Raw genomic sequence first — 25843 nt, forward strand, 5'->3', positions numbered from 1 at the left:
CTGAGTGGGCCCTTCCTTCTGATGAGCGCTCGCAGTTAAAAGCGGCACTGTGATTAATAGTGCAAGGAGCTATCGGCTCCCCGCACTGCCAATTACCACTGTGGGCGAAGACATCATTCTGCCTCTGGCCCAAAGAAGCTGCACTCCCAGTGCTCTGTGAGGTGTCAGCTGTGCTCTGTGAGGTGGCACTCGTGTGAGTAGAGCAGGGAAAGATGCCACTGGAGGATCACAGAGATGCAGACAGGTAAGTATGAATTTTATTTTTCATTACATGGGGGGGGGGGGCATAACTAACAAAAGAGGGACTAATGGCAGAGGGGATTACCTGCAGGGGTGCTTAGGAGGTAAATAATGAGGATTTTGTACAGTGTCCCTATTACTTGGGAGATACTAAATTCTGGGGGAGGGGTTGTACATGGGAAATTCTGCATATTAGGGGGCTGCAGACTTGGGAGTTACCTACAGGAGAATGCCTACCAGGGAGGCTGCCTACAGGTGGGCCTATAGAATATATAGGTAGGGGGTCCTGAATATATTGATGCACAGAGGGGCGTTACTACTTTATTGAGACAGGGGTATCTAACTATTATATGGAGGCAAGTATTATATGGGGGCTCATGGGAGACTTAACTACTATATGGTAGCAGAGAGAGCACCTATAATATATGAAGGCACATAAAGTTCAAACTACTATGTTGGAGCACAGAGAGGCCTAACTACTGTATGGGGGCACAGAGGAATCTGACTACTATATGGGTGCACAAAGGGGCCTAACTACTCTATGGAGACACAGTGGCCAAACTACTATATAGGGCACAGAGAGGCCTTACTACTATTTGGGGGCACAGGGGGGGTTTATCTTCTATATGGAGTCACAGAGAGGCCTGACTACTATATGTGGGCTCAGATGGTGACCTTATTACTATGTGAGGACATAAAGGGGCCTAAGTTCTATTTGAGGGCCCAAATTGGGTCTGTATACTACATGGGAGCACAAAGTGGTAAATGTCACAGTGTGGAGAACTACAGATGGGCACTTTGTATGAAGATGAGGACGACACTGGAATGAAGAGCCTAAAATAAGTGTCAGGTAGATTCTGTAGAGACAATTTGTCATTGGGAGAAGTCTTCATGATGGCCAGGCCAGATGGAGAAGGAAAAGTTAGCATCTCCAATCAGAGAAGACATCACTTCTGGGTCAGTGAATGTAACAGCACTGTAATGGCTTACATCAGGGGTGGGGAACCTCTGGCCCGCGGGTCGCATCTGGCCCCTGAGACCTCCAGATGCGGCCCGCGGCTCTCCTGTGATGTGCGCTGCTCTGGTGGGGCAAGAGCCGGCATACATAGCATCCTCCTGTGTTTGTGACAGCTGCCAGACACAGGAGGATGCATCACTAAGGATTCACATCAGGTACAAGGGGCATCACAGAGGGTTAACTACAATAGCAGGGGCACTAGGGGAACAATACTTTGCCTTGCCCCGGGTGCTGTGCACACACACTACCCCGCAGCCGCGCACAGTATAACATTGAGTGCGGCCCTCGAATGATTTTATTAATGCCCGAATGGCCCTCGACCCCTGGCTTACATGGTGTGCAGAGCCTGTATACCGTTGGTATCTACCTCTATATGGATCAGTGTATGGGGCGGATACTGGTCTTTGTGTAGTTGATGTAACTTAGTAGTAATCACTATGTGGTGGTCAAGGTGTGACAATAATATTTGTTTCCTATATACTGGCATTATATTATTGGCCTTGGTATACTGGATTTTAGCAATGGTATGGTGGTGTTAGGCACTATGTGGGGTAATGGTGTCACTGTGTGGTGGTAATATTGGTCTTGGTTTACTGGATTTGGTCCAGTTACAACAGGTACTACAACGGACACTACAACTCCCAGCGTTTACTGACAGTCTGCAGCCCTCTAGATATTCTGAGAGTTGAAATATAAGTGAACAGACAACTTAAAGGAGTAGAAAAACTTTTTTTCTCTAAATAACACACATTACAAAGTTATACAACATTGTAATGTGTGTTATTTATGCGAATGGCCCCCTTCCCCATGTTTCCAGTCACATGTGCATGATGAATGGGGACATCATTGAGTACCAAAGTGGTGGTGGTGCTGGAACGAGTTAAAGGGAATCTGTCAGCTCTAGATCATGCTCGGAGCTCAAGTGTCAAGGTGGCTGTGCTGATCTACAGCATTCATGCCTCCTCCACCTTTCCGATTGATGTACAGGGCTCAACTCCCAACACTGTAGTCCTGTATGTCAATCAGCCAAGGCAAGAAGGGGTGGGGGAGAGAGGAGGCATGCATGCTGTGGCTTAGCACCTTCCTTTCATTTGCCTGGAGTCCAGACAAGTCATTCGCCACCAGCTCTGTGGACGGTCTGTGATTGTCGGCAGCCCGTAGATGACTCTTTATACGCTGTCCACACCCTACAGATCTGTGGTTTTGCTGACCACAAAACCAATACAAAATATGCTGGAGGCCTTATATTTCCGAAGACTGTATCCATCATCCAAAGCGGCAATAATTTATGCTGACTAAAGCAATCACTGACTGAGCCGTCTGGTTTGGGTTTAGTGAATGTAATGTAAGTTTGCTCAATGCTACTCCAGCTTGTAGGGAAATTTTGTTAAATATTGGAAAATCCCCTTTAAGGTTCACTGTCATGGCCATTGGGGGCGCTGTTCATTGGTGATATAATAATGTTAAATAAATATCCTTTTTTTCAGTCAAACAATGACATTATTATTATTATTATTTATTATTATTATTACTATACATTTGTTTTCGAAATTTTGTTTCTTAAAAAAAAATTTGGGGGGGTAAATCGGTTGCACTTCAATTATTTTTTACTCCCAAGTCGCCGATGTACTTAATTACGCAGTTTTCTATGTACTACAATGTGAGTATTCACCCATTTAGATCCAATGGGAAACGCAGTGACGCATCTCTTCCTTTAAGCAGTTTACGTTGATGGGGAACCTTCTCCTGGTCAGGGGAACATCTCATTCCTTCGTATGTGTCGCTCCGGCTATTTGTTTCCAGTAATTTGGGGGGGGGGCTGAGGACAGAATTTGTGCATTTATAAGGTTAAAATCCTAGGTGTGGTGACGAGAGGTGCAGTACACAAAGCCGCCTCCGGGAGGAGACAACTCAGCATCTATGGCCTCAGCCTGCGCACAGGACTACATTTCCCATTGTGCACCCTTGATCCCGGCTTATTGGCTGCAGCTGCCGAGCCTGTGATGGGTAGAGAGCGGCAGGGCTGTTCTGGCAGCCTGGAGCTTCATTGGTTGTTGCTGTGGAAACAATGGGCGCTTGATTGAAAGAGTGGGTGGGCTACAGCATCATGGGGCACACCTACTATTATGTTTGCAAGTTGCAGGCTGGCAGGGAGTTCAGGCAGGAATAGAAAGGAGGAGAGAAGGGGGGGAATTAAGACACAGGAGCTTGGAGAGCGGAGTGCAAGCTTCTCTGCCCTGCATGATCCCCCTAACCCGTCCATTCTGGGACTGGGAAAAAAAATTGCCAATAGCAAGTGCGGCTGAGCCACAGGTACATGCACCATCCATTGTCCCTGGAGAGATTTGCAAAAACAGCGGATCCAGCATTTATCGGGGGGCACCTTAAACATGTGCAACCTTATCCCATGAGGCGGGAGGTCCCTGCCAACCTCCTACCTCCGTAATAGCGTTGCAACTAATGTGGCACAGCCTTGCGTTGCAGCAGGAGGATCCCTTTGCACGCTGGCAACAGGTAGAGGGTGGATCTGATTCTAGGAGAGGCACCGGGGTGGTCGAGCTTCATGCCCTCTGACAGCTTATCCAGCCCGCAGCGGTGTGCTAGGTGGTCCGGCCACCAGGACCTACACACCACCCCTTCTTATCCATGCTTATATTCCAGGACGTCCATGGGCCCTGCTCCGCCAGGTAAGCCTGCCGTACCCTGATGCATTGTGTCCGTCCATCCTGTAACCCACGCCGGGCACTCCGAGGCTTCGCCTGTCACCGTCAGATGTTGCCAAGTGGGAGACTTGTTGATCTTTTGTTTGATCCCATTAATTTGATCTTTTTTCCCTTCTGTCGTTTCCCCCCCCTCCCCTCGCTTCTGGTCATGGTTGTCTTTGTGGCACCTGCTTTGTGTGTGGCAGGAGAGAGATCCCTGGCGTTTCTATCTGCCAGGACATTCGCATTACTTACTGGTGGATTTATGGCTGGAGTGGCCCCCGTCACCCAGCCCTGTGTCGCTCTTTCTTTGTATAACGGGGGTCGTGCTTTGTATGTTTTACGGTATTTGCGTCTTACCGACTATAGTCACCCCATAAAACATTAGGGGGTGCAGCCGCCGTCGCCCCCACCTCCCCTCTCTATTTGTATTGACATATCGCAACCTGCCCCATAACACTGAATATTCATCCAACTCTCAAGGTGCGGGGGCAACGACTAAGCGACTTTTATATAGTATATCGGGCACTTCTATGGGTATACTACCGTCTCCCCTCACATTGGGATTTATGTTTATCCTCCATATGATTGAGCAGTATAAGTATCAGTGGGCAGAAGAGCTTGCAATCTAATGCCTGGGGGGTAGGGGGGATCCGACTCAAGGTCACAGAGACGGAGGGGGTGATAACGGGGTGTTGTCTGGGATTAGGGTCCTTTGGAGGGACAAAGGACTGTTATCCATATTATCTCTTCCTTTCCACACAGACAATGGATGTGAGGGGCAGGATCACCTCATAGACTGGACGGCCCAATAAAATGCCAATTATTCCCTTTACGCCCTGTGACATTTAGTGTCTATCCATCAGTGGGGTAATCCTGGGGCGTAAGGGGAGGGGGGGCACTCGGCGTAGGGGATAAGCGCCCGTCGATGGCAGCGGTGTGGAATCATAATGGTAACAATGTATCACATTGTGAGGTAAAGGCCTTTATTCCCACCGTGCCACAATAAAACTATTTCAGTCGGGGCTGAATCCAAATCCCGAGGCCTCACTTTGTCTCCACGGGGATTTTATATAGCCTCGGGGCGACGGGTGTGGGGTCCGCCCTCCGCTCTCTCTCCCCCTTGTAAAAAAAAATCAGCGGCTGCAGAATGAAAAAAAAAAAAAAAAAACACTTGAAGAAGAATAGGTTTGCAGTCAAAACCTGCTGTATGGGTTTAGTAGTGACGGCCTGGATAAAGTGTAAGATCCAGGTTCCCTGTCAACGCCTTGTGGTATGATGGCAGACCCTTGTTATGGGGATGGGGGGGGGGCAGCGTTAAATGCCTTCAACACTATGTGGCAGTGAAGAGGTTAACTTGATAGAACAGATATAGGGAAGGAAATGTGTGGCCCCGGGCACAGCACACCTGTCCTCCCCCACCTGGGCCTGGCGTCCTCACCCAAATGTCCAAACTACAACTTTTTGTCATATTATACATATCTGTATTGAATCCCCCACCTACCACCCCTGCATGGTGGCCGTTCCCTGCATCTACGACACTCAGGACTGAAGTATAGTCAGAAATATTATTTTATTTTATATATATTTTTGGGTTACTGTACGTTTTACTTTGATTTTTTATTTTACTTTTAGTTCCCCCTCCCCCCCCCCCCCCCCCAGTTCCTATAAGAACTTTTTGGCTTCGTAATCCTCTTAATTTATATTTGACTGAAGGTTTTAAGGTTCTTGGCCCCGAGTTTGATATTTGGGGACATGTTGCAGAAGTAAAATCCCTTGTGGATTTATGCATTGTTCAGAATGGGATTAGTGAGAGAACTTGTGGGACGCAGGATGCTGTCACGTTGTGGGGACAACGTGTAGCAGAGCCCAGTTCGTCCTTTAACTCTTTGTGCCTGCGCTGTTTTGCAGTCCTATGTAATACCACTGATAATATGCAGAGATAACTTTGTAAGTACAGCTAATATTTGGTCCCTGCAGTCCTGTGTAACACAACAGATAAAACAAGTTCACGTTATGCAGTCCTATGTAACACCACGGATAGAATACAGTAATTAAGTATATGTTACCTGCAGTCCCATGTAACCCAATTAGATACCTTTGTATAGGGTGCTATCTGCAGTCCCATGTCAGTCCCACCACTAAAAATGCACAAGGTGTAACTATCTGTCTAGATAATGCATTAGCCGTTGTCTGCAGTCCTATGTAACCCCACAGACAACACAAGGAAATGACTCTCAGTTTACATTATGTAGAGGGTGTTGCTTGCAGTCCTATGTAACCCCACAGACGACACGAGGAAATGAGTTTAGGTTATGTAGACAAGGGTGTTAGCTGCAGTTCTATATGGACCTTTTACACACAGGTTATTTGACCAGATTTTTTAAACCAAACCAAGAAATCTCAGTCTTCCCTTTCTGACCTGTTCCCTTTTTATAGCCTCTTCCTGGCTTTGGCTTCAATGACATGTCAGATAAATCTGTGTGTATGTAATAAGGCCCATAGTCTGTTCCTGGTTTTGGCTTCAATGACCAGTCAGATAAATCTGTCAGTGTAATAGGGCCCATAGTGTGTTCCTGGCTTTGGCTTCAATGACCTGTCAGATAAATCTGTGTGTGTAATAGGGCCCTAACACAGTATATTAATTATACATGATCACTCTCTGTGTACAGATAATGTAGTAATGCTTAACAGCAGTCCTATGTAACCCTCATAGACAACACAAAGCGATAATTCTGAGGACAAGTTACCTAGAGGGTGTTATGTTATGAACCACATTATACACCAGTTCTGTGTTCAGATAATGTAGGTGTGACATGCAGTCCTATGTAAGGCCGGCTTCACCATAGATAAATGTAAGTATTGCTGCGTTTACACGTAACGAATATTGTGCGAATTTGCACGATAACGATCGCATTTGAGCGATAATCGTTCCGTGTAAACACAGCGAACGATCAAGCGACGAGCGAAAAATCATCGCTCGCAAAAAAGTCGTTCCGTGTAAACAGTCTTTCACCGATTCGCCATATGTTTGAGATAGGCTTAAGCGATTGTAAAACGATCGCAATGCGATTTTTCTATACGATATAGTGTTCCGTCTAAACGCTGATTGTTCTAAAAAACACATCGTTCTTTCGAAAATCGTTAATCGTACGATCTTGCGAATTATCGCTCCGTGTAAACGCAGCATATGTCTGCGGTATCTATCGGCATAACAACATATACCGTGCCGTATCCACATTGGGCCTAGTCACTAGAACAGAGTGAGTGTAGTTTAGTTGCGTCTAGGCTTTTGTTATTGTAAGTATGCCGGCAATCTGTCATCTGTCATCTCTTATGATATCACACTCGTGAGGTCATCACCTATGACATCATCATGCATCTCAGGATTCTAAGGGGAGCAGCGTCTCTTTGGTTTGATTCTACATAGTAGCGGGTGTAACTATCCTGTGTCTGTGTCTCTGTCTCTACGGCTGACACCCACCATGACGTCATCATGCTTTTGGTGTCATCATCAACACTTTATTCAAACTTTATTCGTCTCTCGGCATCTTCATGTGTCACACCCATTATGATGTCAACACGTATAAAAATGCCCTATGACTGAGACTCTTAACCCCATCTTCGCCCTCATCACCTACTGTGGTTGGATACCTTGGGGGAGATTTATCAAACATGGTGTAAAGTGAAACTGGCTCAGTTGCCCCTAGCAACCAATCAGATTCCACCTTTCATTTTCCAAAGAGTCTGTGAGGAATTAAAAGAGGAATCTGATTGGTTGCTAGGGGCAACTGAGACAGTCTCACTTTACACCATGTTTGATAAATCTCCCCCAATGTTTTTTGATGGGGTATAATACTGGCTCAGTGAAATTTAATTTTTTTTTTTTAATTTATAGAATATGTGACATGTAGCACCTGACTATATGATGTCACTTGTCAGGGTGTGAAATGTCATAGGTCGTGTATGGTATGATGTCATAAAGGTCAGATCTATAAAAAATTAAATGTATCTATGATGTCACCAAGGGCAGGGCTATAGGTTCATGGAATAGTCTGATGTCAGTGAGGGGTGGTTCAGCAAGAAAAATTTCTTTCAAATCAACTGGTGTCATTAAGTGCCAGAGATTTGTAATTTGTATTAAAAAAATCTCCAGGTTCCCAGTACTTATCAGCTGCTGTATGTCCTGCAGGAAGTGGTGGATTCTTTCCTGTCTGACACGGTGTCTCTGCTGCCACCTCTGTCCATGTCAGGAACTGTCCAGAGCAGGAGAGGTTTTCTATGGGGATTTGCTGCTGCTCTGGATAGTTCCTGACATGGACAGAGGTGGCAGCAGAGAGCACTGTGTCAGACTGGAAAGAATATACCACTTCCTGGTGAATACACCACTATGGACAGGGCTATAGTTATATTGGATGAAAGAATTTCACTATAGACAGGGATATAGTTATATTAGATGCCATGATGTCACAGGGGACAATGCGGTAGTTACATTTGATGTTATGATGTCACTGAGGGGAGGGCTAAGGTTACATTAGATGCTGTGATGTCACGGTGGCATTGTATGGTATGATGTCACTAATGGTGCGGCTATGGAATGTGGCATTCATTCTATCATATCATTTAGAAATACTCCTCTTACAGTAGGGATGATGTCACTGATAGCATGGCCATAAAATGTGCCACGTTACACAGGGTGCTATGATGTCACCAAGTGCAGGCCTCTTGGTTTGGTGAAGGTGCGGCTATAAATTGAGCTAGTGATAGTATCATTGGCTTTCGTACCGTACAATTACGGTATACGACATTTGAAGATTGAAAATTTTAGGAAAGTACAATGTAAGCTGAGGCTGAGATAGTCCTGGGGTTACCTGTGTTCTCTCGCCCTGACCTGGTGCCCTGAGAGCCGGACCCCTCTACAGATGGGACTCTAATCTGCCCCCAAAGACACTGGACGTCTTTCAATCCTTGTCAAGGTCTGATCAGCTTTTCCCTTGTGTTCCTTCCTTCAGGACACCGTGAGCTGGCGCCATTCCCAAGGTTTGCAGCCGGTGACACTTCTGTATGAGCTCTTAAAGTGTTCCAGCCGTGTAGGCAGACGTTATGTGGAGGGAAATAACATGGTATCCACTTTATTAGCCCCTCAGTATCCCCCCCTCCATTTAGCTTCTCATCTTAGGGTTCCGGATAGCTGAGATATATAGGGAGCGGTCTCCTGCGTGTGAGTTAGAGAACAACGTGCTATCATCATCTAAAGAAGTGTGGTGGTAACGTGGTAAACGGCAGGTGTCTGGGTGCTAGGACCCCCACCAATCACTAATACACAGTGGCTACCTGAGTGCTGTACCCTTTGTTTTTTCAGCTGAGTGAGCACTGTATAGACTCTCAGACTTTGAGAAGTGCAAAGTCATAAAATCATGTTTTCCTTCTAAGCTTAAGTGTCATAGAGACCATGCTGAGCCTAGTAAGTTCTAACAGTATGTGTACTAAAGGCTGCTGACGTGTAATGTCCCCCATAATGAGACCACGCAGAATATGTTCGGGGGACAGATTATGTGGTTGCTCTTCTCAACTTTCAGCAACTTTTATATTCATGGACTTGTTAGAGAGCAGGATATTTACATCACAGGTCAGCCAGGCAATGTAAGGTATAGTGTAAGAGCACTGTGACACCTATGATATGGCTAACTTCCTTAACTGTATCTCCTGGCTCCTCGGGGGCGGAGCTACTGAGCAGAATTTGGGAAACGGTACAGAGAAACATAGAAACATGAAAGATTGTCAGCAGAAAAAAGCCCCCCTGCTCCATCTAGTTGGCCCTATAAGTATTTCCCTTCTTATTTTCTTAGGACAGATATATGTATACGCCAGGCAGGTTTACATTTAGTTATTGTAGATTTACCAACCACATCTGCTGGAAGGTTGCTCCGCCATGATCTCTAGTTTTTATTAATATCATATTTGTGAAGATCGGACGTTTTGATCACTTTTTATTAATTTTTTTTTATATATAATGTAACATAAAATCGGTAATCCGCGCACTTTTTTTCCTCTTTTCCAGCGGGATACAGCATATCATTATATATACAGGATATCATTGTATATACAGCCCAGCATACCATTATATATATATATATATATATATATATACACAGCCTAGCATACCATTATATATACAGCCCAGCATACCATTATATATATATATACACAGCCCAGTATACCATTATATATATTCAGCCCAGCATACCATTATATATATACATATACATACAGCCCAGCATACCATTATACATATACAGCCCAGCATACCATTATACATATACAGCCCAGCATACCATTATATATATACAGCCCAGCATACCATTTTATATATACAGCAAGCATTATATTATATATATACAGCCTAGCATACCATTATATATGTATATATATATATATATATACATACAGCCCAGCATACCATTATTTATATATATATATATATATATATATATATATATATATATATACACATACACAGCCCAGCATACCATTATATGTATACAGCCCAGCATACCATTATATATATACAGCCCAGCATACCATTATATATATATATATACAGCCTAGCATATCATTATATATATATATATATATATATATATACAGCCCAGCATACCAATATATATATATATATATATATATATATATATATATATATATATATATACATACAGCCCAGCATACCATTATTTTATATATATATATATATATATATATATATATATATATATATATACACACACCCCAGCATAATATTATATAATATATATATATATATATATATATATATATATATATACACAGCCCAGCATACCATTATATATATACATACAGCCCAGCATACCATTATATATATATATATATACAGCCCAGCAAACCATTATATATATACATACAGCCCAGCATACCATTATATATATATATATATATATATATATATATATATATATATATATATATATATATATATATATATACAGCCCAGCAAACCATTATATATATACATACAGCCCAGCATACCATTATATATACATATATATATATATATATATATATATGCACAGCCCAGCATACCACTATACGGCCCAGCATACCATTAGCTTTCCCTTCCACCTGGTTGCACTGGTGACTCCTTTTAAAGTGTCACTGTCATTACAAAACACTTTTTTGATGTTATAGAGACAAGTCAAAAGTTTGGATTGTTTCGGGTCTGAGCGTTTAGACCTGTACCGATTGGGAGAACGAGTCCGGAGAGGATGTGCTGCGGTCAGACTTATAATGGAGCTCTATGGAGCCTGACTCCATAGACTTTTTTTTTTTTTTTTTTTTTAACTCACACTGCAGCGCGGTCCTCTGCTCGCTCGCTCTCCCGATCAGTATGGGTCTGAAAACTATGACATGTCAAAAGTTTTTTGTAAGGACAGTCACACTCTAAGGCTGTCAGAAATCACTACCCCTAAATCCCTCTATTCTGAAGTCTTTGCCAACACACATTAAATTTATTTTGGAAGCCTGAACCGATTCCTTGGTGGGAAATAATTTGTTGCCTCTGGATCTGGCACTTACCATGCATTACGTCTTGCAGGAAGGTGTAAGGGAGAGGCTGCATCATAAGTCATATGTTTTTATATTGCTGGCTCATGCTATGGCAGACTATAGTCACATCTCTCTAGTGTCCTCTGCGTGTCAGATATGTCCACATGAACCCGGCATTAAAAAGATAGTTCAGCAAAAAAATATTCTTTCAAATCTATTGGTGCCAAAAATTTGTAATTTACTTCTATTAAAAAAATCTCCAGTCTGCCATCTGCTGTATGTTCTGCAGGAAGTGGTATTTTTTCGAGTCTGCACAGCAGGAGAGGTTTTCTAAGGAGATTTGCTGCTGCTCTGGACAGTTCCTTACATGAACAGAGGTGGCAGCAGAGAGGACTGTGTCAGACTGGAAAGAATACACCACTTCCTGCAGAACATACAGCAGCTGATAAGTACTGGAAGACTAGAGTTTTTTTTTTTTTAAATAAAAGTAAATTACAAATCTCTGACCTATCCCTTTAAGCCGTATACACACAGTCAGTCAATGCTGAACAGTCATTGCTTCTCTTTAGTGGATGAATGAATGGAATTTCCTTTTTAGCAATATGATACACTGCATATATATGAATTCACTACAGACAAAAAGAAATACTGCTATGTTCGTACCGCCATGACGGCAATGCCAGACTCATCAAATTACAGACACAAACAGAGCCTGACTGACTCCATTGACTTATCATTGGTTCTGCTGCTCTGTGTTTGTTGCAGCATTGTATATATTGATGGAGGTGGTGTGAATATAGCCAAAGAAAGAATGCAGTCATCTGAGCTCCTGTAATCTCGCCGCAGACAGTAGCACCTATCATGGTGATCAGGTGATTGCTGCAGATCTAATCCCTGACTTGATAATTCCCCTGCAGCGGCCACTACAGGCGAGATGTAGTATTACATGAAGGTCATTCATTTTATCCTCTATGGCAGGGATGGGGAACCTTCGGCCCTCCAGCTGTTGCAAAACTACAATTCCCATCATGCCTGGGCAGCCGAAGCTAAAGCTTCGGCTGCCCAGGCATGACGGGAATTGTAGTTTTGCAACAGCTGGAGGGCCGAAGGTTCCCCATCCTTGCTTTAGCTTTATACAGTCTTCCTCCTTAGGCTTGCTGGTTACTGCAGTCCTCCAGCCACTGTCCCTTGAAGAAGCCGAGGCTCCGAAGTCCTTTACTTCCAGACATCTGTCTTATATTGGCTGAGGCAGCTCCTTGCCAGAACCTCTCCGGGACTGTTTCAATTACTGTCGGGATATTGAATGTCCGTCCAACATGGCAAGAGATTCAAACTGCCCCCCCCCCCCTTTTTTTTTTCTTCCAAACTTCTTTCCAAGAAAAATAAACTATTTTCTTGCTCTTGTTCAGTGACTTCAGTATAAAAATAAACTGTCTGAGGTGTAAGTCTGAGAAAACCATTCTGCAGATCAAGGACGGACAATATTCCAGATTTTAGGGGGAGAAGAATGAAAGTGATGCGTGTGGTGGCAGCGGCGGCGGGAGCAGCTAGGCCGGGGGTTCCAGGCGGCTCACTCTGTATAATGGTTGGCTGGAAAAATATAGTCAAAGCCATGAATCAATTCTTTCTTGGGAACATTCCTCCGCCGCGCTGGAGTGGTTCTCGGGGTTTTGGTGGAGTCTGAAGTTGATGGATCGTGTTCCTATGGAATATTAGTTTAATCCTTTGCCCTTTAAGCTGCCGATCAAATCTTGTTATTTTAGTGGCATGCTATAAAAGCGGTATGGTGAGACGGTGGCGACCACTGTGGGAAGTATGAGGGCACGTCTGGTACTACATACTGGATGTCCAGGACATAGACAGCATACAGGTCACCTACAGTATAGTGACCAGAACTACACACCGGAACACCAGGACATAGACAGCATAGAGGTCACCTACAGTATAGTGACCAGAACTACACACCGGAACACCAGGACATAGACAGCATAGAGGTCACCTACAGTATAGTGATCAGAACTACACACCAGATCACCAGGACATAGGCAGCATAGAGGTCACCTACAATATAGTGATCAGAACTACACACCAGATCACCAGGACATAGGAAACAGTGATATCATAGAGGTCACCAAGAGTATAGTGATCAGAACTACACCCTAGATCACCAGGACATAGACAGCATAGAGGTCACCTACAATATAGTGATCAGAACTACACACCAGATCACCAGGACATAGACAGCATAGAGGTAACCTAGAGTATAGTGATCAGAACTACACACCAGATCACCAGGACATAGACAGCATAGAGGTCACCTACAGTATAGTGATCAGAACTACACACCAGATCACCAGGACATAGACAGCATAGAGGTAACCTACAATATAGTGATCAGAACTACACACCAGATCACCAGGACATAGACAGCATAGAGGTCACCTACAATATAGTGATCAGAACTACACACCAGATCACCAGGACATAGGAAACAGTGATATCATAGAGGTCACCAAGTGTATAGTGATCAGAACTACACCCTAGATCACCAGGACATAGACAGCATAGAGGTCACCTACAATATAGTGATCAGAACTACACACCAGATCACCAGGACATAGACAGCATAGAGGTAACCTACAATATAGTGATCAGAACTACACACCAGATCACCAGGACATAGACAGCATAGAGGTCACCTACAATATAGTGATCAGAACTACACACCAGATCACCAGGACATAGACAGCATAGAGGTAACCTAGAGTATAGTGATCAGAACTACACACCAGATCACCAGGACATAGACAGCATAGAGGTCACCTAAAGTATAGTGATCAGAACTTCACACCAGATCACCATAACATAGAACACAGTGATATCATAGAGGTCACCTAGAGTATAGTGATCGGTACTACACACTGGACCTCCAGGACATAGAACACAGTTATATCATAGAGGTCACCTACAGTATAGTGATCGGTACTACACACTGGACCTCCAGGACATAACTAGCAGTGATGTCATAGAGGTCACCTGGAGTATAATGATTTGTACTACACACCAGATCACCAGGACATTGACAGCAGTAATATCATAGAGGTCACCTAGAGTATAGTGATCAGAACTACACACTGACCTCCAGAACATACAGAGCACTGATAACATAGAGGTCACCTGGAGTAAAGTGATTGGTACTACACACCAGATCACCAGGACATTGACAGCATTGATATCACAGAGGTCACCTAGAGAGTATAGTGGTCGGATCTACTCACAGACCTCAAGACCATAGGACACAGTGATATCATAGAGGTCACCTACAATATAGTGATCAGAACTACACACTGACCTCCAGAACATAAAGAGCAGTGATATCCTAGAGGTCACCTGGAGTATAATGATTGGTACTATACACCAGATCTCCAGGACATAGCGAGCAGTGATGTCATAGAGGTCACCTAGACTAATGAGATGAGGCCTATACACTGAATTACCAGGGAATAGACATAAGTGATATAATTGAGGTCACCTGAAATATAATGACCTGGTTTCTTATACAGCGAGACATAGAGAGATAGTAATAACACTGTATACCCATCACTGGTGAGATGTTAATAAAGTGATCCATACTATACATCAGATTACTGGGAAATGTAAAGCAGTGATATCATGATGTAGATGACTAGTGAGCGGTCACTACTGGATAGTGATCAGTCCTACACCCTGGATCTCTAGGACAGAGAGAACCACAATATCACTGTATATCACTAGTGAGCGGTCACTACTGGATAGTGATCAGTCCTACACCCTGGATCACCAGGACAGAGAGAACCACAATATCACTGTATATCACTAGTAAGCGGTCACTTCGGTATTGTGATCAGGACTATACACTGGATCACCAGGACAGAGAGAATAGTGATATCACTGTATGTCACTAGTGAGCGGTCACTACAGTATAGTTATCAGGACTATACACTGGATCACCAGGACAGAGAGAACCACAATATCACTGTATATACAATCGATGACTAGTGAGCGGTCACTACAGTATAGTAATCAGGGCTATCCACTGGATCACCAGGACAGAGAGAACAGTGATATCACTGTATGTCACTAGTGAGCGGTCACTACAGTATAGTTATCAGGGCTATCCACTGGATCACCAGGACAGAGAGAACAGTAATATCACTGTATGTCACTAGTGTGCGGTCACTACAGTATAGTTATCAGGACTATCCACTGGATCACCAGGACAGAGAGAACAGTAATATCACTGTATGTCACTAGTGAGCGGTCACTACAGTATAGTGATCTGGACTTATCACTGTTCTCCCTGTCTTGGTGATCCAGTGTATAAGTCCAGATCACTATACTGTAGTGACCGCTCACTAGTGACATACAGTGATATCACTGTTCTCTCTGTCCTGGTGATCCAGTGTATATCACTAGTGAGCGGTCACTACAGTATAGTGATCTGGACTTATACACTGGATCACCAGACAGTGATATCACTGTATATCACTAGTGAGCGGTCACTTCAGTATAGTGATCAGTACTAGCTAGTGACATCCCTGTATATATGTTACAGGTGAGAGGTTACCAGAATCTAGTGATCAGTCCTACACACTGGATCACCAGGACACACAGCTATATGTAGTCCATTGGTATGGTGAGCAGGCCTGCCCCCGGATCTTGAGGTCAGGTTCATGGAGATGTGGAGTCATGTTCTCCTCCCTGTCGTGTAGCCGCTTGTGTTCTGCTGGTAGTTCAGGAATTTGCTCCTCGCTCTTTGCTTTGCCCCCTGTTCATAGTTTAGTGGACACTATGTAGGTAGGTGTGGACTGAGCAAATATTGACAGGGAGCCGGTGAGGAGCACTGGTGCTTACTATTCTACTACTCATGAACTTCTCTGTTGCAGGTCTATAAGGCAACGCTGTGCGGCCCAGGACTCGCACCCCACCAGGAGACAAGGAGAGGATCCCACCACCAGACAAGCTTGTGCTCCGCACGTCAGCTCTTCTGGATGTTACTCAATGACTGGAGGCTCAGCTGGCACCTTAGGGTGACTCCTCAGCATTGTGGGACTGGACTCCAGCCAGGGACTGAGTGACATTTCCCAGGCACCGTGTATTGTCCCTATATCTCTGTGCTGTGGAGGGTTCAGGCACGCTGGAGGTCACCGCATTGGGTCTCCTGATGCTGCATGAAAGGACAGCTGAATTTCCTGTGGCCGTCTGCCTATGTGTGGCTGGCAAGTGTGTGCTATGCATTGGGCTTCCTGGATATTCTGCCTCAGCCTGTCATTCTGCTGCGTTGAAGGTAAGCGGACCTCTCTGTCTCTCATCCATGGGGAAAACACGAAATTTAGCTGTGGATCTTGGCTGTAGACCTGTCTGGTGTCATAAAAAAGCACAGAACATTACTCTGTCCTCTGTATGACACATACCGAATGATAATATATATATATATATATATATATATATATATATATATATATATATACACATGTCTATCTAGTTCACCCAAATAAAAAGTCACGCTGGTGTCTTCTTCCCCCAGGTACCATCCGATCGGACGCTCAGGCTGTGGTCGGCCGTGTAGGAGAGAGTGCGGTGCTGCCGTGCAGCCTCCTCCAGGAAGCGGGCCGCCCTCCCCTCTATGTCATCGAGTGGGTGCGCTTTGGCTTCATCCTCCCCATTTTTATTAAATTCGGTCTTTTCTCCCCTCGCGTGGACCCTCAGTATCTTGGTAAGTTGTATGAGATGTAAATGACCACAGAAATAACTGTTCTCTATCATCTTCATGTAGTATATACTATATTCTGTACTATGCAACATATGTGAGTGCTGATGTCATCAATACCTAGCGGGTGATGAGGTCATAAAAGATATCTAGTAGGTGGTCATATGTTATACATGAGAAGCCTTGATATCCCTCATTGTATAATGCTATCGTCTATCTATTAGTCATAAAATTTGAAGAGATTGTACAGGATGAGGAAAACAGGGTTGCTTTGTTCCACAACAGTGCCACACCTGTTTACTGGTCATGTAAGGTACTGCAGACATTACCCATAGATAGGTCTGGAAAAAAGCAGCCATGTTCCTTTAATCCTGTAAATCCCCTTTGATACCATCCATTGACAGACTTTCAAGCAGGTGGGGGGGGTCCTATAGATGTTGGGGTTTCATAATGCCACCTGGGGATAAATCCTGGTGTAGCCCTAGGCCGGGAGCCTGCAATGGTGTGCCAGGATACGGTCATAGTAACAGTTGTGTGGACGCTGGTGACTGACGGTAGTCACTGAGATCAGTATCTGTCACCAGAGCCCGGGGATAGGGTTACTTGGCCAGACACAGGCCTCCTGTTCCTTACCTGGTGTAATATCAACATCTCAGTCCTGCAGCGCAGGTGGAGCGCACTAAGGGGAATGAGGAAGTGAACGCATGAGCGACTCCATTGTTAGGGTGCCTTCTCAAAGAAGGCCTACTGTTGTTGGCTGTTTCCTAATTGAGTTGGAGAATGGGTCCGGATCCCCTCTCCCACACCATGCACTTAGAATGAGGACACAGACAACGTATCTTGCAACCAAGTCTGGTGTGTTCTGCTATCTCTGAGAACCCACCTTTATTTATACAGAAAAAAACCAATGGATATGAATGTAAAATGCAAAGTCATACACTATGCAAGTCATCAACTTCAAAGAACGGATAACTACAGATATGTTTTGACAGATATGGACATATAGTAAGATTAAATGTTCAATTAAAAATTGTTTACATAAGGATGTTGATACATGAACATTTTGTTATCTGCTTACAAAAATGTGAATAATAAAATAACATTAATTATCTGCTAAAAACAGGTGGTGGACCAGCTTTATGGCCTTGAACAGGATTCAGTTCAAAAATAGGAAAGTTCATCAGAAAAGAGTTTATTTTTCTTCTATTAAAAGAGTTTATTTTTCTTCAAACTTCGGATGGATTAACTCATTCCTCTCATTTTCCCCCCTTTTTGGCGATGATGAAGAAATCTGGGTCCTGGACAGGATTAAATCCCAATATGTACCCTAAACACTCTCTGACCGGCGAGGGTTGCCAGGGTGCGGATGCTTCTGGGTCCAACACCATCACCTAGAGCCACATGGGCATATCCTCCTCCAAGAAATTTCCTCATCATAACGCCAATCTAGAAGGAAAAGAAACAAAACATCATTACTTATAGAGTATAAGATTTAGTCTTTGTAACTTGCTGACAACAACAGCATAATCCTTTGATTACACAATAGACCAATAAAAGAAACAACATGATCTGAAAAACTGTTTGTAGTATTCCCATGAACCATCCTCCTATACCATTGAACCAATTTGCAGGATTTAAGCTAGCTAATGCCCCTGACCACCATTTATCCTGGTCTGCCAGAATCATCTCATCATGTTTTTTCCTTAGTTGTGCAATTTTATCCAGTCCTGCTGTGATTTGCACTATTCCCTGATCATTTACATAATGACAACATGTAGGGCCAACTACCTGACACATCCCCCCTTGAGCAGCAGTCAGAAAATCAAGTACCACAGTGTGCTGGTTAGTAACTACCATAAGTTGCCTCTGCACTGCTACTGAGGTGTTAAGTATATCCAGTATGTCAAATATCTGATCATCTAAATAGTCTGTGGCTTCAACTAATTTGTCCCAAGTTTGCATCACCATAGGATACAGAAATAAAGTACTAAAGAATTTGTTGGCCATTGACATCTGTACTAGATGAGGTCTTCCATTATGTCGCGGTTTATTGTCCTTGGCCCTTTTTGTCAGTGAATGTCTAGGGATTTTACCTATTGGGAGATCGTCAGTCTGTACTATAAAGGTAGCAGGTGTCAATCTTACCACTGTACAGGTACCATTTATCCCCACAGGGAGCCATTTGTAGGCGTTCCTTCCACAGACCCAATACACTCCTCCTGGGAGGTCCCATAGGTGAGAATGCTGTAAAACTAGATGATGGGCAAGATCAATCAATTTGCTTACACTCTTTATTGCACACCACTCAGGATCTTGTCCCAAAGGGCTACAATATCCAGCATCTGGGTTTCCACATGTAGGATCGTTTGGACTGTATGCCGATGAATCATTACACCACAAGTTATGTTGTTCATTCTGACAGGTTGTCTCATTACCACCTTTGAATAAATGTGACCATTCCCATTTAGAATCTATGATCTTTCTCTCCAATAGGGATGGTTTCCATACATCTGATGTCCCTTTACTAGCATCTGTCCTATTGAATATTATTTTTACATTCTCTAAGGGCACATCTCCCATGTGTATTATTTGAGTAGAGTTTCTCCTCACCCAACTACCCCCTTTGAATGCTAGGTATTGGTAACCTTTGGTTGGAGACCTCACTTCCCCTGCCCACCATGGAAAAGATATCCACCCTACTATTGGAATTGTGACACTGACATTCCACTGACTACTGTACTGTGTATCATTATTAGCTAATTGGTCCCAACAGGAATCAACATCAAGAAATTCTTCAAATGGGACAGGAATAGCTAGATAAGCAAGAGAAGATGCGGTTACTGGGGAGTGGGTACATATCCAACAGTCAGATACATTTAGTTCCATGTTAAGTAATTTGTGATGTGTTAGTAACATGTTTTCTCGAGACTCAGATTTTTTTAACAAGGATACACTTGACCCAGTTAGGATCAAAATCATGATGCAAGTTTGCAATGGCTGGCATGGATCCATGTCTCTTTTCCTTCCAACTTGACAGATGTAGGTGTTGTCAAAAGCACTTGGAATGGACCATCAAATCTGGGCTCAAGACTTTTTCGAGTATGCTTCTTTACATAGACAAGATCACCAGGCTGTAATTTATGGCTTCCAGTATCAGCCTCAGGGTCTGGAAGGGAAGAGAAAACTCGAGAATGGTTATTATTTAGTTGCTTTTGCAAACTGATAACATATGCAGATAGGTTATCGCAATTCATTTCCAACTGCTGTGGTAGATAACACCCCAACTGCGGTGCCCGCCCAAACAATATTTCGTATGGAGAGAGTTTAGTCTTGCCCTGAGGGGCTGTTCTCACTGAATACAAAGCAATTGGTAAGCACTGTGGCCATGGTTTATGTGTCTCTTGCATTGTTTTTTGTATTTTCAGCTTAAGGGTACCATTCAGCCTTTCCACCTTTCCTGAGGCCTGTGGCCTGTAGGGGGTGTGTAGTGCTGAGTCTATACCCAAAGCTTGACACACATTTTGGAACACTTGACCAGTAAAGTGCGTTCCTCGATCTGATTCAATGACTTCTGGTAGGCCAAATCTTGGAACCAGTTCCATAGCAATCTTAGCTGCTGTATTTCTGGCATTGGCTGACTTTACCGGATATGCCTCCGGCCATCCAGAAAAGAGATCCACACAGACAAGTACATACTCATGTGGACCAGACTTTGGCATCTGGATGTAGTCAATTTGAAGTCTCTGAAAGGGATAATAAGCCCTTGGTAAATGTTTTTGTGGGACTTTTACTGTCTGTCCAGGGTTATTGGCCTGGCAAATGTGACATACCCTTAGGCGTTCATTCACATAATGCCTGAATCCTGGTGCATACCAGAATTTTCTGCTTTGTTGCAACATCACATTTGCACTGACATGGCTAGGTAGATGTAAGGCTGAGTAAAGGGTTGGAAACCAGGCTTTTGGCAAAACTGGTAACCCTTCAATATGCCATATTCCATCCACCAACACCCCTTTTCTTGTGCATTCATCAAGCTCTTCCTCAGTCATAGACTGAATGACTTTTTGTAATTCTGTTTGTTCACTCACAGTATCCACTTCTTCATCAGGTTCTAGTGGAAGAAGAGCTGCTTTCTTTGCAGTTTTGTCGGCCAAATCATTCCCTCTGGCCTCCTTGGTATCTGCTCGTGTGTGAGCAGCCACTTTTATCACTGCAAGATCTCTGGTTTTTGCAGCTGTCTCTATGAGTTCTTTGATCAGAGTCCCATGCTTAATAGGGTTTCCTGCTGCAGTCAGAAACCCTCTTACTGCCCAAATGTGGCCTGAGTCATGGATTACGCCATGTGCGTATGCTGAATCAGTGTAGATATTGGTGGCATCATCTCCTGCTTGTTCTATGGCCTTTTTCAGTGCTGTTAATTCTGCGACCTGGGCAGAACAGCTTGGCGGCAAAGGGCCACATATCACTGTCTCATGCAGGGTTACCACAGCATATCCAGTATGGAATTTGCCATGCTCATCAGCAAACCTGCTGCCATCAATGAAAAATTCATGCACAGGATTTGGCAATGGGATTCTTGAAATATTGTGAATAGGTTGTGACTCTGCTTCTATTAGTTCAGCACAGTCGTGTTCCATGATTTCAAGTGTTTCTTCACCATTGTCACTGTCCTTTTCCCCCCTGTCCAAATCTGTGAATATGAGAAGTTCAGCCAGATTTAGACTTGTGAGTTTTTGAAAGATGAAATTAGGAGGAAGGAGAAGTGCACATTGCATACGGACTTGTCTAGCCATTGACAGATGCTTAGTTTGGACCTGTGTTAGTATGGCATAGACGTCATGAGTAGTGAGAATGGTGGTAGGATAATCTAGAGATACATCTGATGCTTTATCCACAATGACTTGTACTGATATGACAGTCCTTAGGCAAGTGGGAGCTGCTTTGACCACTGAGTCCAATTTGACTGAATAGTACCCCAGAGGTCTATGTTTGCCATCATGTTTCTGAGTAAGGACTCCCAAAGCATACCCATCTATTTCTCTGATAAAGAGAAAGAAAGGATACTCGTAATTTGGCAAACTCAAGGCAGGGGCTCTCAACAATTCTTGCTTGAGAGTTTGAAATGCAGCTGCTGCTTCTGCTGGAAATTTGAAAGGAATTTCTTTTGTGCAGTCATACAATGGTTGCATTAGTTTTGCAGCATTTGGTATCCACTGCCTACAGTAAGATACGAGTCCCAGAAAAGCACGAAGCTTCTTCACATTGGTTGGAGGTTTGGCTTGCTGTACAGTTTGTATGCGACTTGGACTCAGATGTTTCTGGCCAGCTGATAGACAATGTCCCAGAAAAATGACCTTCTCTTGGACAAATTGTAATTTGTCTCTGGACACTTTGCAGTGTATTGTAACAAGGAAATTCAGTAATTCCATGCTTGTTTTTTCACAAACTTCTTTTGTTGGACAGCAAAGAAGTAAATCATCAACATATTGTAAGAGCACAGTTTCTGGTGGCAGCTGAAAGGCTTCTAGGACAGATGCCATTGCTGCAGAGTACAAAGTTGGCGAGTGAACCATTCCCTGTGGCAATCTCGTCCACGCATATTGGACACCCTTGTGTGTGAATGTGAACAGGTGATAACAATCAGGGTGCAATGGCACTGACCAGTAGGCATTGACTAAGTCAATGACAGTATAGTACTGTGTTCCAGATGGTATTTGATTGAGCAGCGTATGGGGATTTGGGACTACTGGAGTGAGGGGTTCCAGTATTGCATTTATGGCTCTTAGATCATGAACCATTCGGTAAACAGTTGGTTGTCCCTTGATGGTCTTCTTTTTAACAGGGAATAATGGAGTATTGGCTGCAGATTTTAATTTAATCAGTACCCCCCTTTGCAACAATGGTTCTATTTGCTCAGATAATGACTTTTCTTGAGCAGAGTTAAGAGGGTACTGTTGAAGTTGAGGCAGTGTGATATTTTCTTTCCATTTCACTTTTACTGGTGCTACTGGCATGTCTCCTACGTCAATTTTATCCTTAGCCCATAAAATGGGAGGTAAGGAATCAAGGAGTGTAGACTGAGAAGTAGCAGGAATGCTGTCATTCTGCTCTTCAAGGCTGAGTATTTGACACAGTGCCTCAGATTGTAGGTCTGAGGGAATTTTCAACATAACATTCCCATCTTCCATATATTGTATGTTCCCCTGCAGGCGGGACAAAAGATCAGCACCCAAAAGTGCCATTGTCCCAGATCCACCCACAAGAAATCTGGATACCAATATATGTGGACCTATTTTTGTTTTTAGTGGGTGGGTAAGAGAAATTTGTTGTAGGTGACCATCAAAGCCAACTACACTCACTGCATCATCTGATATATCATTGGGAGTCAACTTATCAGAGGGTATCATTGATCTTGAGGCTCCTGAATCTACTAGAGCTTGGGTTTGAACTCCAGAGACTTGTATGGGTATTGTGACAAATGGTCCTCTAGTGTCTTTATCCTCTGCTGCATATAGTCATTGTTGTCTCTTTGGCTCTGACTCCTCCTTTTCTTCTTCTTTATTGTCCCGTTTTCTTTTCCTGCATTCCTTGATTACATGTCCTATCTTACCACAATAGTAGCAAGTGGGACCTCTCCGTGGTTTCTGGCCAGGTTGCTGTTCATTGGCCACAGCTACCACTACTCTTTTTTGTTTTCCTTCCTGCAAATCCAATTGGATTCCACATGCTTTTGTAACCATATCATCCACATTATCTGCCTGTCTCCACTCTGGGCAACATAATTTCAGTTTATCTGCAATTGGGTGTCTTAAACCATCTATGAAAGCTCTTGCTAGCAATCTTCTGACTGCTGCATCTTGTAGATCCAGTCCCTCATCTTGATATGACTGGTTTAGTCTGAAAGAATAATCAGTCACTGATTCCTGAGGACCTTGCATTACTGGTCCTGCGGATCCCTTTTGTCTCTGTTGCATTTGGCAAAAAGCATTTAAATGTGGCATAAACTGTTGTCCTGATGCCATTGACCTTATGTCATGAGGTGCACGATTGCCAATATGTGCCTGGAGTTGGGAAAATTGAACTGGGCTCATTTTCATTCTACAGAGATCCATCATGTCTATCCAGGCGGCTCTATATGTACCTTGAATTTGATCTAGGTACCTCCAAAAACTAACAGGAGCTATTCCAGGATTTGGTGCATTCTGCAACAGGGACATTTGATCCCCAGGTTGCCAGGGTTTATATTCATCAAATGCCCTTAGTTGGTAATCTCGTGGAGCATCAGGATTGGCAGGATCTATTGGTTCCTTAATAAATATCCTTCTCTCAATCACAGGGTGCAAAGCATCAGGATGAGGCTTGTGTGCCCCACATGCTAAGCAAGTGTCTTCCCAGTCTGGGTTTTGTTGACCACAGTTGAAACATACCCATCCCGGGGGTACGTGTACTGTTTTTGTGTAAGAAGGGGGGGGATTTGAGACTGAAGTAAGGCTCAGTCCCTTTTTGTTATCTCCCCTCTGGGTTATATCCCAGGTTCCCTCTTTCCAGTCATATATCCATTGTTGGTCTTTTGCCTGTTGAGATAGATCTTTCATATGGGTAACTGTCATTTCCCATCCATTATCAATTATTAATCCTCCCCTTTCTTCTTGGACTTTAGTCCAAGTATTGGGGTTAAAAACAGCATCGTGTTGGATGTTAAAATATTTCAACATTGCTTTTGCCCTTTTTGCTTGTTCTTTGCCATATCGGCAGGTCACTATGTGGGTTGCAGAAACCCCTTTTGATTCTGTTTGTCCCATTTTATATTACTTCGTGATCGTATAACAGGAGGCACCCAGAATGATCAACTGATGATTTCCTTTCTTGTGTCCTGTACACTTATGACAGGAGGCACCCAGAATAATCAACTGATGATTTTCTTTCCTGTGTCCTGTACACTTATGACCACGGATCACTACCAGAAGCTGGGACTTAGAATATTCCACGGTTCAGGGCTTCCTTCTATTATGTTGAAATATACTCTTGCTGCTATGTAGATTGCAAAACAAGTTACCCCAAGTATACAGAGGACAGGGATTAGCATATTACAGATCTTTCCCTTGGAAACAACCAGACTACTGTCCAGCGTCCTTGTATAGTTAGGCTACTAGGCTCATTCCAAAGTGGTTTTAGCACTGGCACTGTTCCCACTGCACAACGCTCCGTGTTTATGAGGATCTGTGTGACAACCACGGCCGGGCCCTGAGTAACAGTTTTAGCCTGAATGAGCAATTCTTCGCCTACTATATACTATCCCTCACAGGTTAGGACAAACAAACATAGAACAGCCAACAAGAGGAGAACAGAGTTCAAATTAACACGCCTATCGTGAGTTCACTTTTGATAACTTACTCTGCAGAGGTAGGTAAGAAAGATGTGAAGGAGGAGAGCACAGAAAAGAGCAAACAAATTTTTTACTCTTACCTGGCCAGGTTTTGTGGTCTCCTTGTTCACCCCTCTCTCTCCTGGTACAGCAGTGCAGGTCATCCGATCTCCCGATGTAATGGGCGTGTC

The 25843-nt window shown here is 43.6% G+C and overlaps 1 protein-coding gene across 3 annotated transcripts in view; it reads left to right on the forward strand.

Annotated features, from left to right (window-relative positions):
• Nucleotides 1-3330: 3330 nt before the first annotated feature.
• Nucleotides 3331-25843, forward strand: part of IGSF9 (immunoglobulin superfamily member 9) — a 65041-nt gene continuing 42528 nt past the window's right edge. For all 3 annotated transcript variants that reach the window (XM_069949974.1, XM_069949976.1, XM_069949975.1), the window contains exons 1-3: nt 3331-3945; nt 16464-16864; nt 17105-17293. In XM_069949974.1, coding sequence (XP_069806075.1) covers nt 16786-16864; nt 17105-17293 — 268 coding nt within the window. In that variant the 5' untranslated portion in view covers nt 3331-3945; nt 16464-16785. The remainder of the gene's footprint in view (nt 3946-16463; nt 16865-17104; nt 17294-25843) is intronic.

This window comes from Dendropsophus ebraccatus, chromosome 13 (genome assembly GCF_027789765.1).
Source record: "Dendropsophus ebraccatus isolate aDenEbr1 chromosome 13, aDenEbr1.pat, whole genome shotgun sequence".
Lineage (NCBI taxonomy): Eukaryota > Metazoa > Chordata > Amphibia > Anura > Hylidae > Dendropsophus > Dendropsophus ebraccatus.